The following is a 21573-nucleotide window of genomic DNA, read 5'->3' as shown; positions in this document are numbered from 1 at the left end:
CACTCCTGGACAAAAAAACCCGGACACTTAACAAAAATTTGATTTTTTTAAATTTACCTTAAAATACAAGGGAGATACACATTTCTTCCAATTCTCTAATCAGTTTTACACATGTCGATTGTTATAAATAAAAGTTTTTGTTATCATTTATTATTATTGTTCACTTTCTTAAATCTTAAATTTATTAATAAATGAAAAAATTCTAGTGTCCGGGTTTTTCTGTCCAGGAGTGTAGTTATTTTCATATGAGTAGCGCTGTCAGATCATTTTTCAGGTATGAGGGCAAAGTTTGAAGCACGAGGTGTCAGTCGAGTGATCCAAAACAGGCCGAACACCTGAAAACTGACAGCGCACGAATATTGAATACGGTTTTTCGTGTTCGTTTGGGGAAAGTCTTAAAAAAATTGGATTTTTTGAATATCTCAAGGTGATGTAATCCCTCACGTCGTGAAAATGATTGTTATCACAGTGACCTTATAAAAAGATAAAAGTTTTGAGTAGTTATAGTGGAGCGACACAATTTAGTAATTACTTCTCGATTAGTATTTGTGTAATAATTTTTGACATCCGCTTATTATCAAAAAGTGGTAAAAAACTAAAAAATCGAAGCAGTACAATATTGTAATTTTATTTTTGTTTGGCAATATAATATGGTGATTCTGAAGGTTATACACAATACATACATCAAACATTAATTTAATGGGGCCATCTGGTCAATTTTTTAATCCTTTTGGGTTGACGTCAGGATTTTCTTTCCCACTTTCTCTTTATTAAAACGACAAAGAGAGAAAAACAAAAAAAGCGATGCGATCTATTATTTATTATTTTATGCTTCTGTCAACGTGACACCTTAAGTTGCTTTCGCCTCTAACGAATACAAAGTGTGAGTTTGATATGTTGTTAGAATTAAGCGGGAAAATATTAAGATAACACGATAAAGCGCAAGGATCAGAAAGACATAGCATTTCAAGCATCTTTTAGCTTTGGTATTGTCGGAAAATACAACAATGAAGCTCAAGAAACACAGCGAAAAAATATACAAAGTGATCAAAAAGAAAACAAATCAGAGCAGGCCTTGCAAAAAATCATACCTACCTCATGAATTTTAGACGTTGGAATTGTAATTGTGCATTTTATTATTGTTATCTAATAATGGAGAAAAATGTATAAAAGAAACAAGAGCAACATTTTACATTTGTAAGAATGGGTAATTTACCAGCTTCATTACCACGCGCGACGCCACTGGTAAGCAGATTTTTCCCTGGAATGTCAAAAAAACGTCAACGCTGTGCTGTTCCTAACCTTGAAAACAACATTTCGATTTCAGAAATAATAATAGGAGTCGTATACTACAACTTTTCTAAATATTTTTTCGAAAACAAATTCTGAAGGGTTTTAAAAATTAATCTAAATTTACAAAAATTTGCTTACCCGCCTATGGAACGCATTTAATAAAGAAACAAAACAAACAGCAGTAATAAAAAAAAACAAACGAAAGTGAAACCATTTTATTCGTCAAATGCAATACCAAGGGAACAAAAACATTCAGTTTTTACGATTCCTGTTTAAAAAAGTTTTCAGATTTACAAAATTGCATTCCACGTGAACAGCACGTCAAAATAAAGGGAGGTAATTCAATTTTGCAAATTCCAAGAAACTTTATTTAGAAAAGTTGTAATTGATTACTACTATTACCAGTGAAAATAAATGCACTTTTTTTTGTTACACCCTGTATACAAAAATAATTTAAAAGCAAACAATGAAGAGACTTATCAAGACATTATTTAAACAGACGAATTTCAACAGTGACGGTTAATGAAAAATATTTTTCGTTCTCGAAAGACAACGTATTTCACCGCACCAGTGTGAGAAATAAACTAAGTACATTATGTTGGATTGGCACATTTTAATTTTAAGCAGACTTAAAAAAAGTTGTTTGCGTTGTAATTTCAGCGAAAGGCATTTTTTTCCTTCTTAATAAATAAAGTAGCATCGATGTGCGTAAATAGTGGTTAATCGTGTCACAAATTACAGTAATTAGAACTTGAAAGATATTTTTAGATATTAAAATAGATGGATTGCAAAAAAAAATAATTTATATGTTGACTTCACATATGTATACGTTTTTAGTTATTTACATTAGAGTACGGTAGGTGTATTCTCCAGCGCGAAAACTAGGTTTTAGGTTCGAGGCGAAGCCGAGGCCTCATTAAATAGTTATAATCAACAGTAATATCCCAAGCGCACGAAAATAACCGATTAAATTTTGACGTTTTGTCAACATGTTTTGCTTAGAAATATGTCGAGTAAATTTTCCGATTTTGGGTGAAAAATTTTAGATATTTACCCGATTAAATTTTGATGTTTCAAATTTAACCGATATAAAACCCAGAAAAACCACAACAACTACGACTTTTTATATAAAATGAAAGAAATAATCACATTTATCGGAACAATAATAATAATAACAATAATATTTTTTTTTTTTTTTTTTTTTTTTTTCCTGTAAATGTGTTTTTTTACACTAAATTAAAGTAACGTATGAACAGTTTAATTTGAAAGTAACTGTAAAAAGAGTAAATTAACCGTAAATTTACCGCATTCCCCCACAAATTTACAACATCCGTCGGGAAATCGCAGCTACCTTAACCTAAATTGAAAGGTAAAGGTGTGTTTACGAGTTAGGGAAGCCGCAAATATAATTAAAATTCATTTGTCATTGGAATATTTTATTAATTAAATAAGTTTATGGTAGGTCGGTAAATTCGATAGATATTGCATGTTAGTTTAACTAATTATGATTAATTATCATATCTTATCTTTCAATTAGCTAATCACCACGCAGCATGCGATTCTTCTCTAATAATTAAGTTGATTTATTTCCGCCGCTGAATACATATTCAATTTCATCATTCCAAAACTAGAAAGTGATCAAACAACTGATACAGAAAAATATTAATTTCATTTAGAATCATCGTAATATCCATTTAATACCAGTTATCCCACTTTATAACAAGTCAGGTACTTTGGATCAATTATCAAGGTCCAACAATTTCGGTCATTTTGCTTTCCTCAGTGTACTTTATCAAACTCTAAACGGTGTTGACACTTTCTGTAGTCGTTTCATAAAACGGAAAAAATGAAGAAGTGTTAGATGACTTCGCAAGAGAAAGGACCAATGATCGCTAGATCTGATAAAAATAAAAAACGAAACGACAACGTAAACGCAAATTGTCGAGTCAGTTTACGTTAGTAACAAATTGTAATAAATGTCAAACAAAATTCGAGTAATGAAGCGTCCAATCCAATTCCTGTACTTACGTAACAAAAGATTAAAATGTTGTTTAAATCTAACAAGTTAGTACTTGGTTATTATGCATTTATATTGTCTGATAAATCTCCTGAACGAGGTTTTAAGCTCCTTCAATACTAGTATTAGACATCTTCAATTATTCTTTATTGGTATATAAAACAATAGTATTACTTATAAGTAAGTTTATAAACTATAATAGCAATTGAAAGTATTTTTATTGGCCAATATAAAAGACCTATTTGTCGTTAATGTTTTGTAAATACTTTTCAATCATTTTCCTCTAGATAAAAATCTTCTATCTGGATTTAGAGATTTTCGTATATGTAATACATTATTCTTTTTGTCATGTCATGGTTTTCTTTATAACACCTTTTAATATCATATACAAGTTTTTGTTTTGTTGCTGACATTACACACGCAATTTTTTTCAGTAATAAAAAAAAAGTCATTATAGCATATTATTCTACAAGCGTGTAATGATGGCCCCCGAGTGTAATAACCATTACACGCGAGTATAATACAATACTATTTCTACGAACTCATAATTTTTACGTCCGGATTCATTTCTTTTTCCGATTTAATAAAACAAAATACAAACAAATTATTCCTTACCTTACATCTCCAACTGCGTTGGTGTACGAACTTGTGTACAGTCCCACAATCCTGTTCTTCATGTCGCCATCAAAATCAACGGTGATGTTAACAACAGAACCTTGTGAAAATTCAGATCCGTCTGTTTTCCTAACAGTGAGAAGCTCATATTGCTGATCGACCTCAAAACTTCCCAGATTATCGTTGACGAAAACTTCGTTGATGTTCAATTGATTACTGTGCATAACTATCTCGTTCGTCGTTTCCTGTATGTTAGTCATTGCAGTCACTTTCCCTCTAAAGAGACCGGTGAGTAAATCAGGGAACAGATACAAATCATATTTGGTTGGAACGGCAGATGTTGGCAGTCTGTATTTAGACATGTTTTCGGGATTTTCTGTTACAGTTGGTTCTTCTGTTGTTGACGAAGGACTCGCAGCAGTAGTAGTAGTAGTTGTTGTTGTTGTTGTTGTTGGTATTTCGTCAAGCTGAGACCTTAGATCAGCATTGTTCACTCCTAAGACGATTGTTGATATTCCGAATGCTGCGGTGGCTGCAATGAAAAGCACAAGAAACTTGTGAGCCCAAATCGTCGACAAGAAACTCATTGTTGAAGGGTTTCTATCGAACTACTCGACTTGTTACACTAATTATTATTTTATCTTCTCATACTTTATATACCACCTTGTTATCAAACAATGTAGGTAATCACTTAAGCTCTAGTTATAACATTTAACACAAACTACTACATATGCACATCGATTCAAGCCAGTTAAAAAATTCTTCATTTATTTTTTAAAATTATTTCTTCAAATTCATTGCAACAAAAACGTGAAAACTGCTTCCAAAATTCTCTTTTAAAAAATTGAAACTTATTTTTGTCAATATCATTAGTGGAAATTACCAAAAAGAATTTGAGTCATTTCAAACAAACAGGTAGGTAAGTCAAAGTTTTTTTTATTTCATACACCTATTGTGTGTAAATTATCTTGCTTTATTAACCATATAAAATCAAGTCTGGAGGAAAGTTTCTTTCATTTAAATTTTTTCAAAATGTGAAACAAGTAAATAAACGCATTTTTGGCATATACGGAAAACATTTGATGTTTCTTTTTTTACAAGTTTTGTTTAGACGACAAATGGTTATTTCCTGTTTCCATAAAATAACCTGTTACGACATTTTGCAACAAAGAATAACTGTCCTTGAACTGTGTTTAAGATACTGTAAACGTCTAAAGTCTAGACCGTTTCTTCCGTAATCGCTGCCATGCTATTTTATAATTCTTATTCATTTCGTACAATGTAACACACACTGGAGGATCATCCCCTTAGCTACAGCACCATTGATTTGCTTTTTGTTGTGGTGAAATGGGGGAATTCCGTCAGCGTAATTTTGAGAAAAACAGAAAACTGATAAGATCAAATCTACAGGGTGTCTTAAAATTATCGTATTCCGAGTTCGGGGCTTAGTAGGGGACATCCTGTTGACCAAGTAAAAATGTTTAAAAAAAAATAGCTGATTAATATTCTAGCTATGTTGTACTTCCCTGTTGAACAAAAATTGGAAAAATAAAACTTATTTTTTCGAGATAAAGCTGTTTTTTCAAGAAATGTCTTTTCATTTAGAATTTATTCTTTCTCAAAATGAAACAAAATGTTCAAATTACATAAACATTTTTTTCTTCAAACATCCGTAAATTATGACATTATCCTGCTACATTGATAATGCTAAAGTGTCACTTCATTGTCATGGCATCTAACGAGTTGACGAGCGGCAGATAAAGTTATTATCTCCGCTGAGAGCGGCAGATAAAGTTATTATCTCCGCTGAGGGCGTCCGTGAAGTTATTATCTCCGCTGATGAGCGGCAGTAAAGTAAACTAGCTAAATCATTTGAAATTCCTACCTGGTGTCTTAACATGTCTTAAATAATTTGTTATGAAGGTTTGAAGAAAAAATAGTATATGTTATTCGGAGCAAAAATGGTTTTATGTGCTTTGGCTGGTTTGTCTGCCTCACTGCGTTCGGCAGCCAATCTACCAGCCGCAACACATAAAACTTCATTTTTGCTCCACATAACATAATATACTATTGTTTTATAATACAAAAATTTCCGATAATATTGCGGAATCTGGAAAAGTGCCCCGAATGCTTGCAGCGTTTCCACGTTGAATGGCAAGGGAAATCCTCTCGAAAAGGAATTTCTTTGATTTTGTATCGCCTGATTCCGCGATAAGTCGGTTTCCGATGTCATTAATGAAATCGATGGCTTCTGTGCACCAAGGGCCTAAGGTTTCAAATGCTAAACCTTTAAACACGTAGTTTGACGAAATGATTGAACTATATTTGCTATGTTTGCGTTTGCAAGCCATTTCAGCGGCAAAACCTGAGACTTCAGATGATTTCAATACGTAACTGTCTGCAAGTGTATCTACAACAGTAACGTCCCAAACCAAAGGTTGACCTTTAATCCATGGTACTAAAGTCATCCCATCTGGACGTTTTCCGTCATCCCGAGACAGTCCGTTTGGTTCTAAAGTTGAATTCACATGAATTGAAGTTAAAGACCGGTTGATAATGGAATTAATTTCAGTGTGTCTTGAAAATCTACCACTGCTTTTGAAACAACTTAGACCGTGGGTGCCAATTTCGTCAACTTTCGCATTGCATTTGCAAATATGAGGTGTACAAAGATTACAACCCAATCTTAAACCAATACAAACTTGGAAGGAAGTGTTATCTAAAAGAGTACCAATATTAGGAGAAGGTATTGCATGTAACCAAGATCCTGATTCTCTGCATTGCAAAGCTTTAAAACGAGCCAAGTCTCTAGGTGAATTAAAGATTAAGTCATTGGCAATTATTCCTTTGATATTAATATTATCCCAATTCTTCTGAAATTGTGGAATTGTTGGTATTTCGTTCTCATTTGCTACACCCCAGACTACTAAAGCTTCATCATAATGGTGAATATTAAGCTCATTATCCTTTGAATTTAGTAATAAAGAAACAAGCTTTTTAACCCCATTAATTGAAGATAGGAAAGCAGGGAGGCAAATATCGGAAATGCGACGAATTCCCAGACCACCAAATCTAATCGGTAAAGTGGACTGACGCCATTGTAAATCAGTTAAACGTAAATTAAGTATTCTCTCTAAACAAGACTTTAAAGAAGAATCAATTGAATTAACATAATTAGAAAATTTCCAAAATGGAGTTGTTCTTAATAAAAAATTAAATTTTGGTATGAAAAGACAGTTTTTGATTAAAGTATAAGCCACGTGTCTGTTAAGGAGTTCAGCTTTGTTTAAAAGATTTTCAACTGTAACTATAGTTTTTTCGACGGTGTTTTTGAAACATTGGTCAAAGATTGGAGAGCCTAAAAGAGATAAACTTTCTTGGTCACAGATTTTAATGCCTGGTGCTAAATTTTGAAATTCCTTTATGACTTTTAAATCTGTGTCTCCAGAACAGCAAAAGATCTCGCATTTGTTAAAGTTTAATTAAAGGCCAATTTCCTGAGATAAATTTATAACTTTCTTAAAGTTGGATAAAACTACTTCTGGGTAATCAGCTAAGGTTCCATCATCTAAATACCATATATTCATTTGAGAATTCAAAGATAAAATAATTGGTTGAATGGCAAGACTAAAAATCATGGGACCGCAGGGATCTCCTTGCTGAGCTCCAACAGAAGAAGAAATTAAATGATTACCGAAAAATAAAGTTGAAGGATTTCTATAGCATTGATAAAGATAAGGGTACAGAAGTGGGGTATGACATTGGACTTCTTTCAGAATACAGTCCCGTTCGACTGAGTTAAAGGCATTTTTGAAATCTAATTTAAGAAGAACTTTGCCACGGTTTTGATCGTTATTAACAAAGGTTCGTGTGGTATGAATTGCTGCTTCGCATCCTAGTTTAGTTGCAACTCCAAGTTAATTAATATTTTACATAATATCCTCACCATATTTCAAAATGAATGTCTACCATTTATATTTTTTATTTGAAGAAAACATGATGAAAAGTTTGAACCTTCAGGCCCATATATCTTTGTAAAGACCCCCCCCTATGTTTTTTATTTAATTTTTTCGAGATTCCTGAGATTTTCCCTACAAGACCCCCGACTTGGAATACGTTAATTTTACGAGACTCTGTATATACCTATATACAGAGTCTCGGCGTGTCCGCATTCTAAGTTACGTCCCCCTAAGCGCTAACTGAGATCCTAAATGTATAATGTTAAAAACGCATCCGAAAATTTTGCGTGGTAGATATTAATTTTTTACCAATCAACAAGTACGAAAAAGAAACAACTTTCAGGTTTTTCAAAACTACTTAAGATCGTCGTCATACAAATCTAGTTAATGTAATGGATGGATGTGAGACCTGTGCTACATCAAGTATGTACATGTGAACAATACAAATACAGTGTGATTCGTGAAGTATAGTAGAAACTTTAACCCTTTGATGCCCCTGTAACGGGTGACTATTAAAATTTTCACTTGGAGTTGGCTTTGAACGAGTTTTTATTTTTTCTGTTACTCTAGACACACGCAAGAACGTACGACAAATGTTAGTCAACAGGTACAATTGAAACATAACCTATGAATTTTGCGCGGCATCACCATAACATGAAACGCCAAATTAAGAGAAATAACATTTATTGAAATGTCAAACTTGTCAGTGTCTAGGGTGCAACGGAAAACAAAGAATGATCCATAGCCAACCCTAAGTGAAAATTTTAATAGTCATCCGTTATAAATACAGGATGACTTTGAAAGTTGTGCAGACATTTTAACCAATGGTAGAACTCCGCAATTGGTAACGATTGAGCCAATAATGTCTTACACAAATGTTAATATTTTTCGAGAAAAACGACCTAAACCTTTTTCAAAAAAAGTTTGGGAGCCACTGAATTTTATGAAAAAATAGGTCAAAAAAAATCATAGTAGACTTTTTGTTGTCATTTTATTGAAAATTAAATTAAGTCACTTTGACAAGAACCTCAATTTAAATCACAAATTGCTTTTACCAAACCGGAGAAAACCGATAAGGTTTTGATCTATGGCGAAGTCCGTGGACATCAGAGCCAGCACGGCAAATCTACGGTGAAAGGTTTCCTCAAAGGATATTTCCCAATGCACGAACCTTTGTAAACGTTGTGCAGCATCTTCGCGATTTTGGCCGTTTCGAAATGGGTAAGCGCGATCTTGGCCACCAACGAAAAGATCGTATTTTAGTTGCAGACGAAGATATTTTTCACGAAATTGAAAACCAGCAAGTACTTGACGTCTTGCAAATCACCTGGGAGTTTCTCAGTTTGCAAGTTCAAAACATCGCGTGCAAGCATTAAAACTCGAAGATCTTCCCCGGCGAGTAAATTTTTCTGAATGGTTCCTTCGGCAGCACAATGAAGATAATGGATTTGTCAAGACCTTGACGGCAACTGACGAAGCGGGATTTACGCGTAAAGGTGTACATAACAGCCCCAACACGCATATTTGGAGTGATGGGATTTGCCATTTTTAATAAAGTCCGTGAATCGTAATTGTCTTATGTTGTAAATAACAAATCTTTCAAAATGTAAAGTGTTTTTATTATTTCTGCGATATCTACTAACATTGATCTGATACAGAGCATCTACATAAAATGCAAATTCACGATGAAGCCCAAATGATGTAACAAAACTACGTTGACAACTGCTGTTATTGATTAATTTATGTATGATTTTGCTTGATGAAAGTGAACGTGGTTTTTGTATCCCGGCGCCTCTGAACAGCTTTTTGTCCCTTATTATTCTACGAAAGTAAACGTAGTTTTTACATAATGTTTTGACTTGATGAGTACGTTACGTATTTATTCACTAAAATTCGTGTGACCACCAAATAGTTTTCAGTGGCTTTAATGTGGTCATCATTTTTCACTTTTAAGATTTAACATTTTAAACTATTATTAAATTTTCATTTGGGAGTTCTAATGGGATTTGAATATCTACTAAACCTCGTGACTCACCCTATATAGACACATAAGATTAAAAAAAAAAAAGTTATCTGAAATATCTTTTCAGTACAAAATTCTATATAGGCAACACAAATAACACCGGGGTTCTTACATTGCATATTTCTACGTTGAAATTTTGTTGAAAAACATATCTATTTTACACATAGTCCACCACAATAACAGCTGGAGCACAAATTAATTAAAATCCTTCTATTCCAATTACTACATAATTATGTATTTACAAATCTGTGACATCACATTTAGACAATACAGAAAAATCATAATTTCAACTGTACTAAATTGTTACACACAAAAACATTTTGAGGGACACTAATTAACAAAAATAGTTTTAAGTTTAATGCAAAGTCATGATCTGACACAGCAAAAACTGTATAAAATATTAATATCTTTATGAAATATCTAAATGAAAATATACCTACAGCTTACCTTGATTAATACAGTTAGAGATGTCAAATGTTTTTAACAGAATTTTTGAACGAATTTGCCCATATGCTGGAAAAATAACTAATTAACTAATCTATTCCACTCATGATCAAGTCAGATAACCAAATCAACTCAAAAATTATCTACTATCGCTTTATCATTATTTTGTTTATTGTAAATTGTAATCTTGCCACTAATTTAAGACCAACCTAAATATGAACATCTTAACTGTTGCAAAATTTTTAAAGACATTTACAAAAATTTAGAAGAACACAATCTTAATGACTCTGAAGAGAGTAAACTACAACTAAAAAAATTATTATTAAAGAGATCACCAAATAGAGACAATTTTATTTACCTTAAACCAAAAAATTCTTTCTAATACTGTTTTTGACAACACGACTCATAACCTAATTCTTTCAACCTTGACACACATACAGATTGTGAGAATTCAACGATCCCCCACTTTTAACAAACCTGCGCATCACAGCGAATTAGATTGGAAGTAGTGGGATTTTGAAACTAGGTTGGATGCACTGGGATGCACTTTATTCTTCACAGTTGGTGACACTGACTACCCAATCACTGCAACCTCTTTATTTTCATATTTTGTACGTAAAACCCAAATTAGTTTTAACGATTTTAGACGTACCTAACTATCTTCATAGTTAAATAAATACCAAGTGACTGTAAATGTTTGATTTTTTATTGACAGGTGGACAACAGATTTTAAGTTTTATGTTGGCATAGCCGATTTTGCAATCCAAATATGTCAAACCAAAAGTCAAATAAAACAAAGTTGTTATGATCACTATTAATTTTTTTTTAAATGGTTTTAGTGGTTTTACTACTGAGCACAATACCAATAATACCATAGACAAAATGCATGCCATATAAAATCTTATTTACAATGTAGATTATTCACAATAACACTAAATTTCCTACAATAAAAAATAAATCATGACATGTTAATAATGACAAGGCTTTTCTACCAATTGTTCAGGGATGCCAACATTGCCAATCCAATAAATTTGCTCCAATCTGTCAATCATTTATAATTAGTAGTTGATATATGAATATGAAATTGTTTACCATTCATATTTAGCGATGAAGGGAGGAAGGAGGAAGCTTGAATAAATAAAGATGTCTGTCCATCAAAGACTTAATAAGAAAGTGTCTAAAGCAACTCATATTTTAATATTTAAAGCATTTTATTTTTGTACAAATTGTTAAGGTGTTAAATAGATAACTACTAAGAGTAAATGATATTTTTTTAATAAAATAAACTTGATTATCACGAGTCTTATTATTCACAGGTACACATACAGTCTGCCAATCGCAGGAAACACTTTTCTTCTCGTTTCAACCAATTGAAGAATCCTCAACCAGACTTCTTCATTCTAATTCTCAACAACAATCTTTTCTAATCACAAAAGTACTCTTGCACATATTGAACACAATCTTCGCAGTCAACTTGACAACACCAGGTAAATTTACAATGACAGTTATTTTTGATTTTCTTTTTTTGTTTCCTCACTTTGTAACCACACGCTCTGCACAAATTCCTGCAACTTCTCTTTTCTTCAACAGTTGAATTGGTGGAATTCCTGGAACAACTTCTTCCTTTGGTTCCCGCAAGACCTGCAGCAACACAAAATTAATAATTCAGTTACTCAAGACCGGTTGATTCTTACCAGTGGTGTTGTCGCTTATACAGAAATTTGGTGACTTTTCTAAAAAGACTAAATTGTTTGGTAAAACATCTTCAGCTAAAGACAACTGCCTGGCCGAGTTCCCCACCGTCCACGCGTCCTCGACGTTGTCAAAACTGATTAAAATAGCGTTATCGTAACGTTCTTTCAGTTCTTTGGCGATGCTGCTGAAGCTTGGCATTTGCATCCAACACGTCTGGAACGTGCAACTGCCAGACACTCCGTGACACTTGCATATCTTCAACATTTTTTCACGAATTATCTGTAAAATTGCTCTTAAAAAACTGTTACAATTTAAATACAAAAGTTATTACCTCTCCTCCAATTTTGTTATTATGACGACTTATGAAAGCTTGAGGGTCGCTGCCTTTTTCGCTGTCATCTAATAATTTCAAGACGAGATTTTCTCCAAAGCTTGCATCATCTGAGCAGCCTCCCCAAGACCAATCTTTCTCCAGGTCAAAGGATTTCTCCGGTGATCGTTTAAAAATATTTGATGTTGGATTTATCATTTCCTTTGTCTTAGAATTACAACCACAGTTTTTGACAATTCCTTGCGAGCAATCTCGTGTTATTGAATAAATGATACCTGCTGCTGTTATGGCGTCTGTGTAGGCTTTTTCTCTAGTTGGTAAATGATTGTATCGTCTAAGAAAACACACCACAATTTAGTAACTAGCAAACAAAAAAAATATGTTAAATATACTTAGAAAAAGCCGAGTGAGGACAGTTCCACTGACTCCACTTAAAAATATTCTTGCACTCGTTCATAGCCATTTGGACACCATTTGTCACGCTGTTAATGACAACGGGACTGAGGCCTTCCTGTGAATATGAAAGTTCTCTTAAATTCACGATCAAATTGTAAATTTATTCTAAAACACTGCTTCACAAAAATTCTCTTTTAAAAAATACATTTATTACAATTAAATATAAGTAATGTAACTACCGTGTGATCAACAGTTATTTAAATCACAGGCTTTGACATTTTGGACGTATGTCCATAGATGCTCTCCAATGCATGGAAGTATTTTTGGTTGCATATACCTGTTTCAATTTAAATTTGAAAGTTTTTGCAGAAACAGGCAACAGCGCCATTCTCCGTTATTGAAAACACGATTACGAAAGTAAGATGAATCTTCTGATGAGATGATGTTCTGAAGTAAAAGCCATTTTTGCGTTAAAATTTGATTAATAATGACAGTTCTTTGACGTTTATTAGCTGAGTTAGCAAAGATACGAAAAATCTGACACTGCAAAGTCATAGCCGCCCCTTATTTAAGCACCATATAATTATTATGCGTTCAATTGAAAACCTGGGCTAAGTAGGCGTTGAAAAAAGAAAACCATTTGGAACAGTGTAAAGTTTGAATTTCCCGCCGTTTGACACGCATGACATTTGTTTATGTTTATAAAAAAAAATTATAATAAAATTTCTTAGCATAATGTAGAACACGATTACCAAGAAAGACATTTTTGACAGATCTCAACTTATTACCGCACCGCACCGTAGTGAATAAGCTTGGGTAAGTTCTCTAGTCTTAAGATCTGTCAAGATTAAATTGTACTTCATGAAACTGAAATAGATTGACTTCAAAAAGGAAAGATTAATAAAATAAATAAATAGGTATAAAAGATAACATTTAAATTGCGTAGGTACTTTGTCATTTATAATTCGAAAATTTTAGTGTAAATAAAACGGTGCATGTTTTTGATAGTCCATTTTTTAATGATTGTGCAATGAATAACGAAGTCGACATGACCTGCGTCCGCTTTTGACATTTGACAGGGTGCTACCAATATTTGAAAATTTATGTTATTTTTGAGATTTTCAGTGTTCTTTCGTGCTTTCTTGGTTTTTCTACAAATTAATTCCTCCGTTTTCATTTTGTTTTTTAAAAAACAGTGAAAATAGGAAGTTCCGAGTGTGCCAAGCACACTGGTTCTGAAAGGAAGCGGTATTTTATTTTGCATGCGGGATCAAGGAATGGTTTCGTAACAGGAGCTGATCTGATACATCAGATAATAAATAATAAATGAGGCCAAAATTGTCGCCGTTAATTTTTGTACATATTCATTCAATTAATAAAAACTTTCAGTTTTGTATTAATTAGAAATTCTGCAAATGAATCTGTCCACTTGCTGCGTAGCTTTTCGTCGGCATCATACGGTGGAAATTTCAAGCAAAATTAAACAAAATTATTACAAATGTGGTTAAAACCTAACCTAAAAATTTGACGTCGCTAATGTAATTAATAAACGTACAACTCGCGTGTTGCTCTAATCGCACATGCCAATCCAATAATACAATACGTACAAAAGTTCAATAGCTTGTTTTACATTATGTTGAAAAGAGATAGTAATATAACTGTGTTGTTCTGCTTATTAATTTATCCATCGAACTAGGTATGATTATTAAAAAATTGACTTTATGTTTTGTTTTTTCAAACCAGTAATCTACTAAATTTCTTCTTCCCTCTCTTTATATTTTTATTGCAATTTTATTTTTATTTTAATAATAAAAATATAATCACATCAATTAGTATTTATTTGGTACCTGGAACCTGAAACTGAAGCAGTCCAGTAAGCTTTTAGGGCGGTTATTACGGTAGCAATAGTAACGTACAAGTCTGAACTTGCCTGTTTCCACAGAACGAAAAAAAAATGTACATAAACAATTATGATGACATATTAATCCCATTAAATGAAACATCATAACGTAAGTATATAATGTTAGTATTGGGTGTTCATTTAGGAATTTCCTGTCAAAGTTGGCGTTGAAAAGTCAATTGTGAACGCACCACTTGTGTAAAAACACAAACAACGTAAAAACTGAGGTAAGATTTAAACAGCTGATACGTTCATAATTGACTCTCAACGCCAACTTTGACCGGAAATTTAAATGAAGACCCGATAGATACCACCAAAAAGAGTATGTAAAAATTTTTGTCTTTAAAAAATCTTGTAAACAATCAGAGAAATTTGAATTAAGAAAATTAACAAAACAACAAGAAGAATCAATATTGCAATAATTAGTCTTAACAAAATTGTTCAAGATAGGACTTACGTTCAATTGAGAAATCGTCTTGGATTTAAATATGCTGTCAACACTAGACAAGTGTGCAAAAGAAAAATACAACACCAACACCAACACAGAAAAACTTGTGGAATACATCGTGTAACAGATTTGAATGAAATCTGCAATTGGGGATGACCACTTCGTTTTAAATAATTTCTTAGCTGTCATAAGAGGGGGGTGACTTGTCATGGTGTTGTAAAAGGCGGGGTTGATTACTGACAAAGCGGTAGCTCCTTTGGGGGTATCTAGGTAGGCGGCAGGTGCTTTTAAAGATTTGTATTCAAATAGAAAAATAATAATTGTGACACATCCACAATTCGCTTAAAACATGACAAGTAATAAAACAAATACTGTCTTAGCTATAATTACTATTCGAAATGTCGTTACTAGTGTTTTATTAAGCACAACACAATTAATTTATGTTTGAATCATATGTTGTGACAGTTCTCTAATAACAAGTATTTATATAAAAATTGCATGAATCAAGCTAAGACGCTGAGTTTGTTGTGCACAGGTAGCTTTAATTAAAAAAAATATGTTTTTTTTTTTAATTTTATTTTAACTTGTAAGAAACATAATATGATATATTGTTATAGATATATAAATATAATACAAAAAAATCTGTACAGTTTAAACCAAGTGGATCAACATCTGATCAAGCGCAGAAGAACTCGTTCTCTTTCTGAACGCACAAATCACATTTCACGTCACAACACCACGAGAACTTGCAGTTGCATTGATACGTGGTTTGCTTTTCATACTTCCTCACTTTATACCCGCACGATCTGCACAAATTCCGGCAACTTTTCCTCTCCTCAATGGTCGCATTACGAGCTGTCGTCCTGGAGCAGACTCTTCCTTTGGTGCCGGCAATACCTGCACAAAACGCAAATAGAGTGAACAGTTTGGAAGCAACGAAGATGACTTTTTTACCAGTGGTGTTATTGCTGAAACAGAAACTGTCAGATCTTTCTAGATAAACCAAATTATTCGGCAAATGATCTTCAACTAGGGGCAAGTGTCTCGCCGAGTTGCCCAACGTCAGTCCCTCTCTAACTTTTTCGAAACTTATCAATATAGAGTTGTGGTAGCGGTCTCGCAGCTCCTTGGCGATTTCGGTGAAACTTGGCATTTGCATCCAGCACGTCTGGAACGAGCAACTTCCGGAGACTCCGTGACACTTGCATTTTTTCAACATTTTTTCCCGGATTATCTGCAAGATTAGCAACTGTAAAAAAACATTCCTCTGGATGCAATTCATTCATACTTCTCTTCCAACTCTGTTGTTGTGGCGACTCACGAAGGCTTGAGCGTCGCTGTCTTTTTCGTTGCTTTCTAACATCTTCAATACTAGATCTTCTCCGTAACTTGCGTCGTGTGAGCAACCTCCCCAAGTCCAGTCTTTTTCGATTTGGTTTAAAACCTTAGGGTCATCTTGAGGTTCTTGCCTGTTGGGGTCGCAACCGCAGCCTTTGATTACTCCTTGGGAACAGTCTTGTGTGATGGAATAGATGATCCCTGCTGCTATTATAGCGTCAGTGTAAGCCTTTTCTTTTGTTGATAAATGCTTGTACTGTCTAAAAAGTAAAACCCGCGAATACGACACATTTTCAAAAATTATCTTACGCATGTCATACTTTGAGAAAGCTGACTGGGGACAGTTCCATCTTGACCATTTAAATACGTTCTTGCATTCGTTCATTGCCGTTTGGGCACCGTTCATTACAGTGTCCATAAGCACTGGGTTCAGACCTTGCTGCGAAAAAATGATGCAACAGTTTAAAAATAAATTGTTTTTGAGACAAACAATAACAGACAAGATTTGATTCAAATTAATGAAAACAACAAACAACACCTATTTAATTTTGAAAGATAATCCGCAAAGAACAGTCTTTCTTGGTTTATTCTTAAGATAATTTGTTAATTTAAATAACAAAAATAGAGTAATGAATAAAACAACCAAGTTTCAAACTTGAAGAATTTTGCAAAATTAAAAATATTTTAATTTTCATAAAATAGTCGATTGTGAACGCACCACGGATTACAGATCGCGGATCAGCCACTTAAATCTAACCTCGCTTTTTGCGTTGTTTGTGTTTTTCTAACGAGTGGTGCGTTCACAATCGACTCTTCAAGCCAACTTTGAGGAGAAATTTAAATGAATACCCGATATAATAAAAGACATTTCTGAAATATGAAATTAACAATTTTCTGTTCTTGATTCCATTTATATCAATGGAACGACCAGATTTTCAATATTAAAAATAGAAAAATCTCTGAGTTTCCAAAATTCAACAGATCCCAATGTTCAATAAATTTGAAAAATTGTTTTTACTTACGTTTAATTGCAAAAGCATGTTGGATTTAAATATACTGTTAATTGTTGAAGACCCCGATGAAGACCAATTTACTAAAACCAACACCAAAATTGTGAAAAAAATGTTAGAGGCCATTTTGTAACGATTTTGTCAACACTAGAAACACAATGAATGAAAATTATGAATGGTCAAATGGTTTTAAATAATTTTTGTAGTTTTAGGGGGTGGGGTTAGTTTGCATTACCTTCAGTGGGAGTGGTAACCGACAAAGTGGCGGGTCCTTTGTGTTTGCCTTAAGGATAATGCCGCTAAGGGTAATATTGTCATTTCGAAGAAGAAGGATTTAAATATTTTTCGGATTTCTTCTTCATTCACGAAAACATTTATTTTGACTGTCTGGTGGAGTTATTGCCTAAAGCGGAAAGTGTCTGGGATTAACTGAAAGAATTTTGTAATGACAACATTAAGTAAAATAAAATTTGAAATACTTAATCCAAAATGTTACCAATTAGAATTCTTCAAGATTTAAAAATTTAATAAAGCCGACTAATTTTATTTTTAGTTTAAAAATCGCAACGAGAATGAAATTTGGAGATTTTCAGTTTTGCAACATGGCAATTATTACAATGCACGTGAAAATAAAGCATAAAGTTTATTAAAATATTTATAACAAAAATTCTTTCATAGTATGTACGTTCAAATCGAGAAATACATTGGAGGTCATATGATTTACGTAACAACCAGTTAGGCTGGAGACCACGTGGTATGTACTTCTCTTTTTACAAGCACTTTACTGTAATTAAAACTACTTAGGACATATCTTGCCAGTTAGCTTTAATGTGCAAAAATGTATCAAAATTTTTATTAATACCTAGGTACAGTTTACATTGCTTTTTTTTTCAACGGTTTTTATTTAAATTATTTTCATTTGTTTTTAGTTTATTGATATGAATGAATAATTTGGAAAAGTAAGTAAAAAATCAAAGAAATGAGACAATATAACAGTAAATAAAGTTAGTAACAATTAGTAAGAGAATTTCTTTAATCAAGCAGAAATTTCTTGAATCTATTTTTGATGAGTTATTTTAAAGATATTTTAAAAAAGGTTAGAATACTCATTAAAGTGTTTATCTAATACCTCATAATAGGACAATAAATATGGTGATTTTAAACAAATAAAGTAGTATATAAGTCACTAGTGATTTAAAAGTCATATAAGTCACTAGTGATCTAACAACCACTTAAAAACAATGAAATATTTTTGCTTTTGTTTAAACACAATTTTTTGCTATCGTAACCAGAATCACAGCTTGAAATGATTCTCGCATCGTCGAACAAATTAATTTGTCAAATAAAAATGTCACAATTGTCATAATTTTTCAACGATATTCAGGAGGTGTTGGATAAAGTTAAGTATTATGCCACACGTGTGTCACTTGAAAAAACTAAACCACTCGTTTTCAACTTGTTTGTTTTCCGCGTGACTTATATGCCATCTAACACACTAGTGCCATAAATAACTATTATTGAACATCGGTTTTTAGTTTTTTATTTTTTTGTTTGCTCTACTTGTGACATACGCTTTTACAAATGCATCTCAAGCTTTATTATTGAAGTATTTTTCCTCCAGCATATGCATCTGCAAAACATTCAAACTGGACAAAATCCAAAAAGAGACAGGCGCCAGTAATGTAAATTATAGGACGTATTTTCCCATCATTTTGCTTCTAATTTATGAGATCGAAATCCTTTGGCACTACCTGTTTCGTTTAGAAAGACCCGACACCATAAAACTTGTGAAAGGACACCGTCGTCGCTTCTTTGGCGTTGAGAACCTAATAGTGTTTAACAATTGGTTTGTTGTGGGTCTTGCAGTCTACCGACAGAAAGCTTAAAGAAATATTGTTGTGAAGGTAACCCCCGCAGTGACAGGAAGCCGATTATAAAAACAGCACTTCTAACTCATTTAGCTCACTTTTAAAGCGTCAATTCATTTTTCCCTTGAGCTATAATAACTCGGTAAACGTCGTCATAAGAATGGTCGGGCAAATATTCCTGATGTCTTTATAACTGGCCACAAAATTAAATCTGACGTTGGCTTTGAGTATTTTTTATCTCATGTTACCACAAAATTCTCGCTTGATTTAAGAATACATTTCCGGTTTAAATATATTTTTTGAAATTCATGAGAAAGCGACTGACTGGGAGGTCCGCGTTTTATAGGTGGAATAACTTTATGATCCAGAGAACGACAAGAACACAGGTAAATTGTTCACAGGTACCGACTTGCAACAGGAAATGATCAGTCATGTCCATAAAGTTTTGTTAAAATTTATGGTTCTTGCACCAACTGGTGTTATTTTACTAACGTTTATTGACAAGAGAAATAAAATAAATAACAATTTATTAGTAGATGTATCACAGTCGAAGACAATACGTATTTCCCCAGCTCACAGCCCCCTTTTCTTCCTTGTTCTTTTGTGGCCGTAGGGTTCGCGAATTTCAAAGTGTTGCTTGTCGTGATAGTTTTGATTGAGCGAATTGTGATGCGACGCTGATTGGAGGTTCACGTTGTGGCTGTACAATCCTCCGCCATTCTTCAGTAGATTCTTCAACAAAGTGACGAAACCGAAAATTATGGCCAGCTTTCCCAGGAACATACTTTTTAGCAGCATGAATTTCATCGACATTAACATAATTGGGAGAAGAGTGGTTTGCACCATGAAGGGCATCACCATCATGGGCAGGATTTTCGACATCAGATCTTCTTTTTCTTTACGACCTACAAAGTCACAATTAATTATTTTATTCTCACTTATTTGTATAAAGACGCTCATGAGAAACTCGGGCTTTATGAATGCTGCAAAAGTGGGTTAGTACTAAAAGAAAGAGAACTGTAATAAAGTTACTGCAGAGTTCACTCTACGGTATCGTAAACGGGTTTCACCACATGAAATTATTCAAATTGTGAATATTTTGCATAATCTTGCGTTTTACACTTTGATGTGTGCTTCAAAAATTAACCGAAATGTTTCAATCAGAACTCACCTTCGACGTTAGTATCCACTGTATTTTTTTGTCCACAATTTTGTACATTTTTCAATACAACTCCACAGTCTATTTGCAAAACACATAAAATTACCATTACTAACAGAACAGCAGTTATCGCTACAAAAGACATGTTTTATGACCACTCGTGTCGTATTAACAGTTTTGTTAGCACATTTTAATCAAACTGAAGAAGCAGTTCTTCTTGATACAAGAGCCTCTTATAAAATGAGATCCGCGATGCAATTCCTCGACTTGTTCCGCCTCAATTCTTGTTCTGGTTTTCGATTACCGCTTAATGTCTTTCTCGAGTGTTGTTCGCTGAATATGTAATGTTGTCAAAAGTGTAACACTGTGATGGGTGGCACACTTAATTAAGTTGTTGTTGTTGTTTAAGTTGTGCAATGCATTATTATACACACAGTGGACGATTTTAATTATAATCTGAATAGATTGCATGTCGATAATGACGAAAGCAGTAATTTTGTGTTCTTGATGTGATCTTCTTATTCTTATTTGACTGATCTACAATGATAGTAGTAGGAATAGTTTTTTTTTTTGTGTTTTTATTATAAAACTATTATACTAACGTAATCGAGGTCGCGGTAATAATTTTTTAGAAAGGTTTTTCCTAAGATATTTAAGTAGGTTTTGGAATTAAATGAGATGTAAAATGGGTCCAAATAACGCATGTACTTGCCAAATTCAGAGCAATTTTTATGGAAATACTCATTTTATTAAATTTTCGAAGTTAGTGTAAATTAACACAACACAGTGATATTTGTCTAGTATTGAAATTTTTCGAATTACATTTTTTTTTGTAATGAAATTTATAAATCATAAATTTAATAACCTAATGACATAATTATCAAAATAGTTTTCGCACAGACTTGTACAAAGCATTATTCCAGTCCGTTAAAAGAGGAAGTAATAAATAATAAAGTAATGAATATGACTGTTATACGCTATTCATCCCTCGCGTAATTATTGCCCTCACTGCGCTCCTGCAATAAATTTTCACTCATTTATTATTTTGTTAGTACATAGTCCTACAGAAGTTAGAAA

General features: G+C 33.1%; 4 protein-coding genes across 6 annotated transcripts in view; all 4 read right to left on the bottom strand.

The window, feature by feature from the left end:
* LOC138136446 (glutamyl aminopeptidase) overlaps positions 1–10837 on the bottom strand; it is a 29735-nt gene extending 18898 nt beyond the window's left edge. Inside the window, exons 1-4 of one of the 2 annotated variants that reach the window (XM_069055640.1) lie at positions 10710–10786; positions 10561–10658; positions 10355–10420; positions 3926–4457 (exon numbers count right to left, since the gene is read on the bottom strand). In XM_069055640.1, coding sequence (XP_068911741.1) covers positions 3926–4457; positions 10355–10420; positions 10561–10603 — 641 coding nt within the window. In that variant the 5' untranslated portion in view covers positions 10604–10658; positions 10710–10786. Of the gene's footprint in view, positions 1–3925; positions 4458–10354; positions 10421–10560; positions 10659–10709 lie in introns of both variants that reach the window. The other variant, XM_069055642.1, reaches the window with a different exon arrangement.
* Positions 10838–11588: 751 nt separating this feature from the next.
* On the bottom strand, positions 11589–13034 carry LOC138137233 (protein Wnt-8a-like). 2 transcript variants are annotated; one of them, XM_069056543.1, is made up of 5 exons: positions 13013–13034; positions 12770–12888; positions 12378–12711; positions 12046–12325; positions 11589–11992 (listed from the first exon to the last, which is right to left on the bottom strand). In XM_069056543.1, exons 2-5 carry the CDS (start codon positions 12838–12840, stop codon positions 11775–11777), a joined length of 903 nt encoding a protein of 300 aa, XP_068912644.1. In that variant the 5' UTR covers positions 12841–12888; positions 13013–13034; the 3' UTR covers positions 11589–11774. The 2 variants fall into 2 exon arrangements, with proteins under 2 accessions (XP_068912644.1, XP_068912643.1); XM_069056542.1 differs by lacking the exon at positions 13013–13034 and having other exon boundaries at positions 12770–12968.
* A 2660-nt stretch (positions 13035–15694) lies between these two features.
* Positions 15695–17604, bottom strand: LOC138136186 (protein Wnt-8a-like). Its single transcript, XM_069055242.1, has 5 exons — positions 17482–17604; positions 16780–16898; positions 16410–16719; positions 16076–16355; positions 15695–16018 (listed from the first exon to the last, which is right to left on the bottom strand). The coding sequence occupies exons 1-5, from the start codon at positions 17593–17595 to the stop codon at positions 15798–15800; spliced, it is 1044 nt and encodes a 347-aa protein (XP_068911343.1). The 5' UTR covers positions 17596–17604; the 3' UTR covers positions 15695–15797.
* Positions 17605–19811: 2207 nt separating this feature from the next.
* Osi22 (Osiris 22) lies at positions 19812–20816 on the bottom strand. Its single transcript, XM_069056388.1, has 2 exons — positions 20509–20816; positions 19812–20242 (listed from the first exon to the last, which is right to left on the bottom strand). Exons 1-2 carry the CDS (start codon positions 20639–20641, stop codon positions 19911–19913), a joined length of 465 nt encoding a protein of 154 aa, XP_068912489.1. The 5' UTR covers positions 20642–20816; the 3' UTR covers positions 19812–19910.
* Positions 20817–21573: the final 757 nt, after the last annotated feature.

Source organism: Tenebrio molitor, chromosome 8 (assembly GCF_963966145.1).
Source record: "Tenebrio molitor chromosome 8, icTenMoli1.1, whole genome shotgun sequence".
Taxonomy (NCBI): Eukaryota; Metazoa; Arthropoda; class Insecta; order Coleoptera; family Tenebrionidae; genus Tenebrio; species Tenebrio molitor.
This window is presented reverse-complemented; position numbering and strand designations above follow the sequence as displayed.

Excerpts from the sequence above, each read along its gene's own strand:
- LOC138137233 (XM_069056543.1), bottom strand. The coding sequence starts at position 12,840 with ATGGCTATGAACGAGTGCAAGAATATTTTTAAGTGGAGTCAGTGGAAC. Across the intron at positions 12,712-12,769 it reads CCTCACTCGGCTTTTTCTAA|ACGATACAATCATTTACCAA; the intron begins GTATATTTAACA and ends GTGTTTTCTTAG. Across the intron at positions 12,326-12,377 it reads ATAACAAAATTGGAGGAGAG|ATAATTCGTGAAAAAATGTT; the intron begins GTAATAACTTTT and ends GCAATTTTACAG.
- LOC138136186 (XM_069055242.1), bottom strand. The coding sequence starts at position 17,595 with ATGGCCTCTAACATTTTTTTCACAATTTTGGTGTTGGTTTTAGTAAAT. Across the intron at positions 16,899-17,481 it reads ACATGCTTTTGCAATTAAAC|CAAGGTCTGAACCCAGTGCT; the intron begins GTAAGTAAAAAC and ends ATTTTTTCGCAG. Across the intron at positions 16,720-16,779 it reads CCCCAGTCAGCTTTCTCAAA|ACAGTACAAGCATTTATCAA; the intron begins GTATGACATGCG and ends TTTACTTTTTAG.
- Osi22 (XM_069056388.1), bottom strand. The coding sequence starts at position 20,641 with ATGTCTTTTGTAGCGATAACTGCTGTTCTGTTAGTAATGGTAATTTTA. Across the intron at positions 20,243-20,508 it reads AGTGGATACTAACGTCGAAG|GTCGTAAAGAAAAAGAAGAT; the intron begins GTGAGTTCTGAT and ends GTGACTTTGTAG.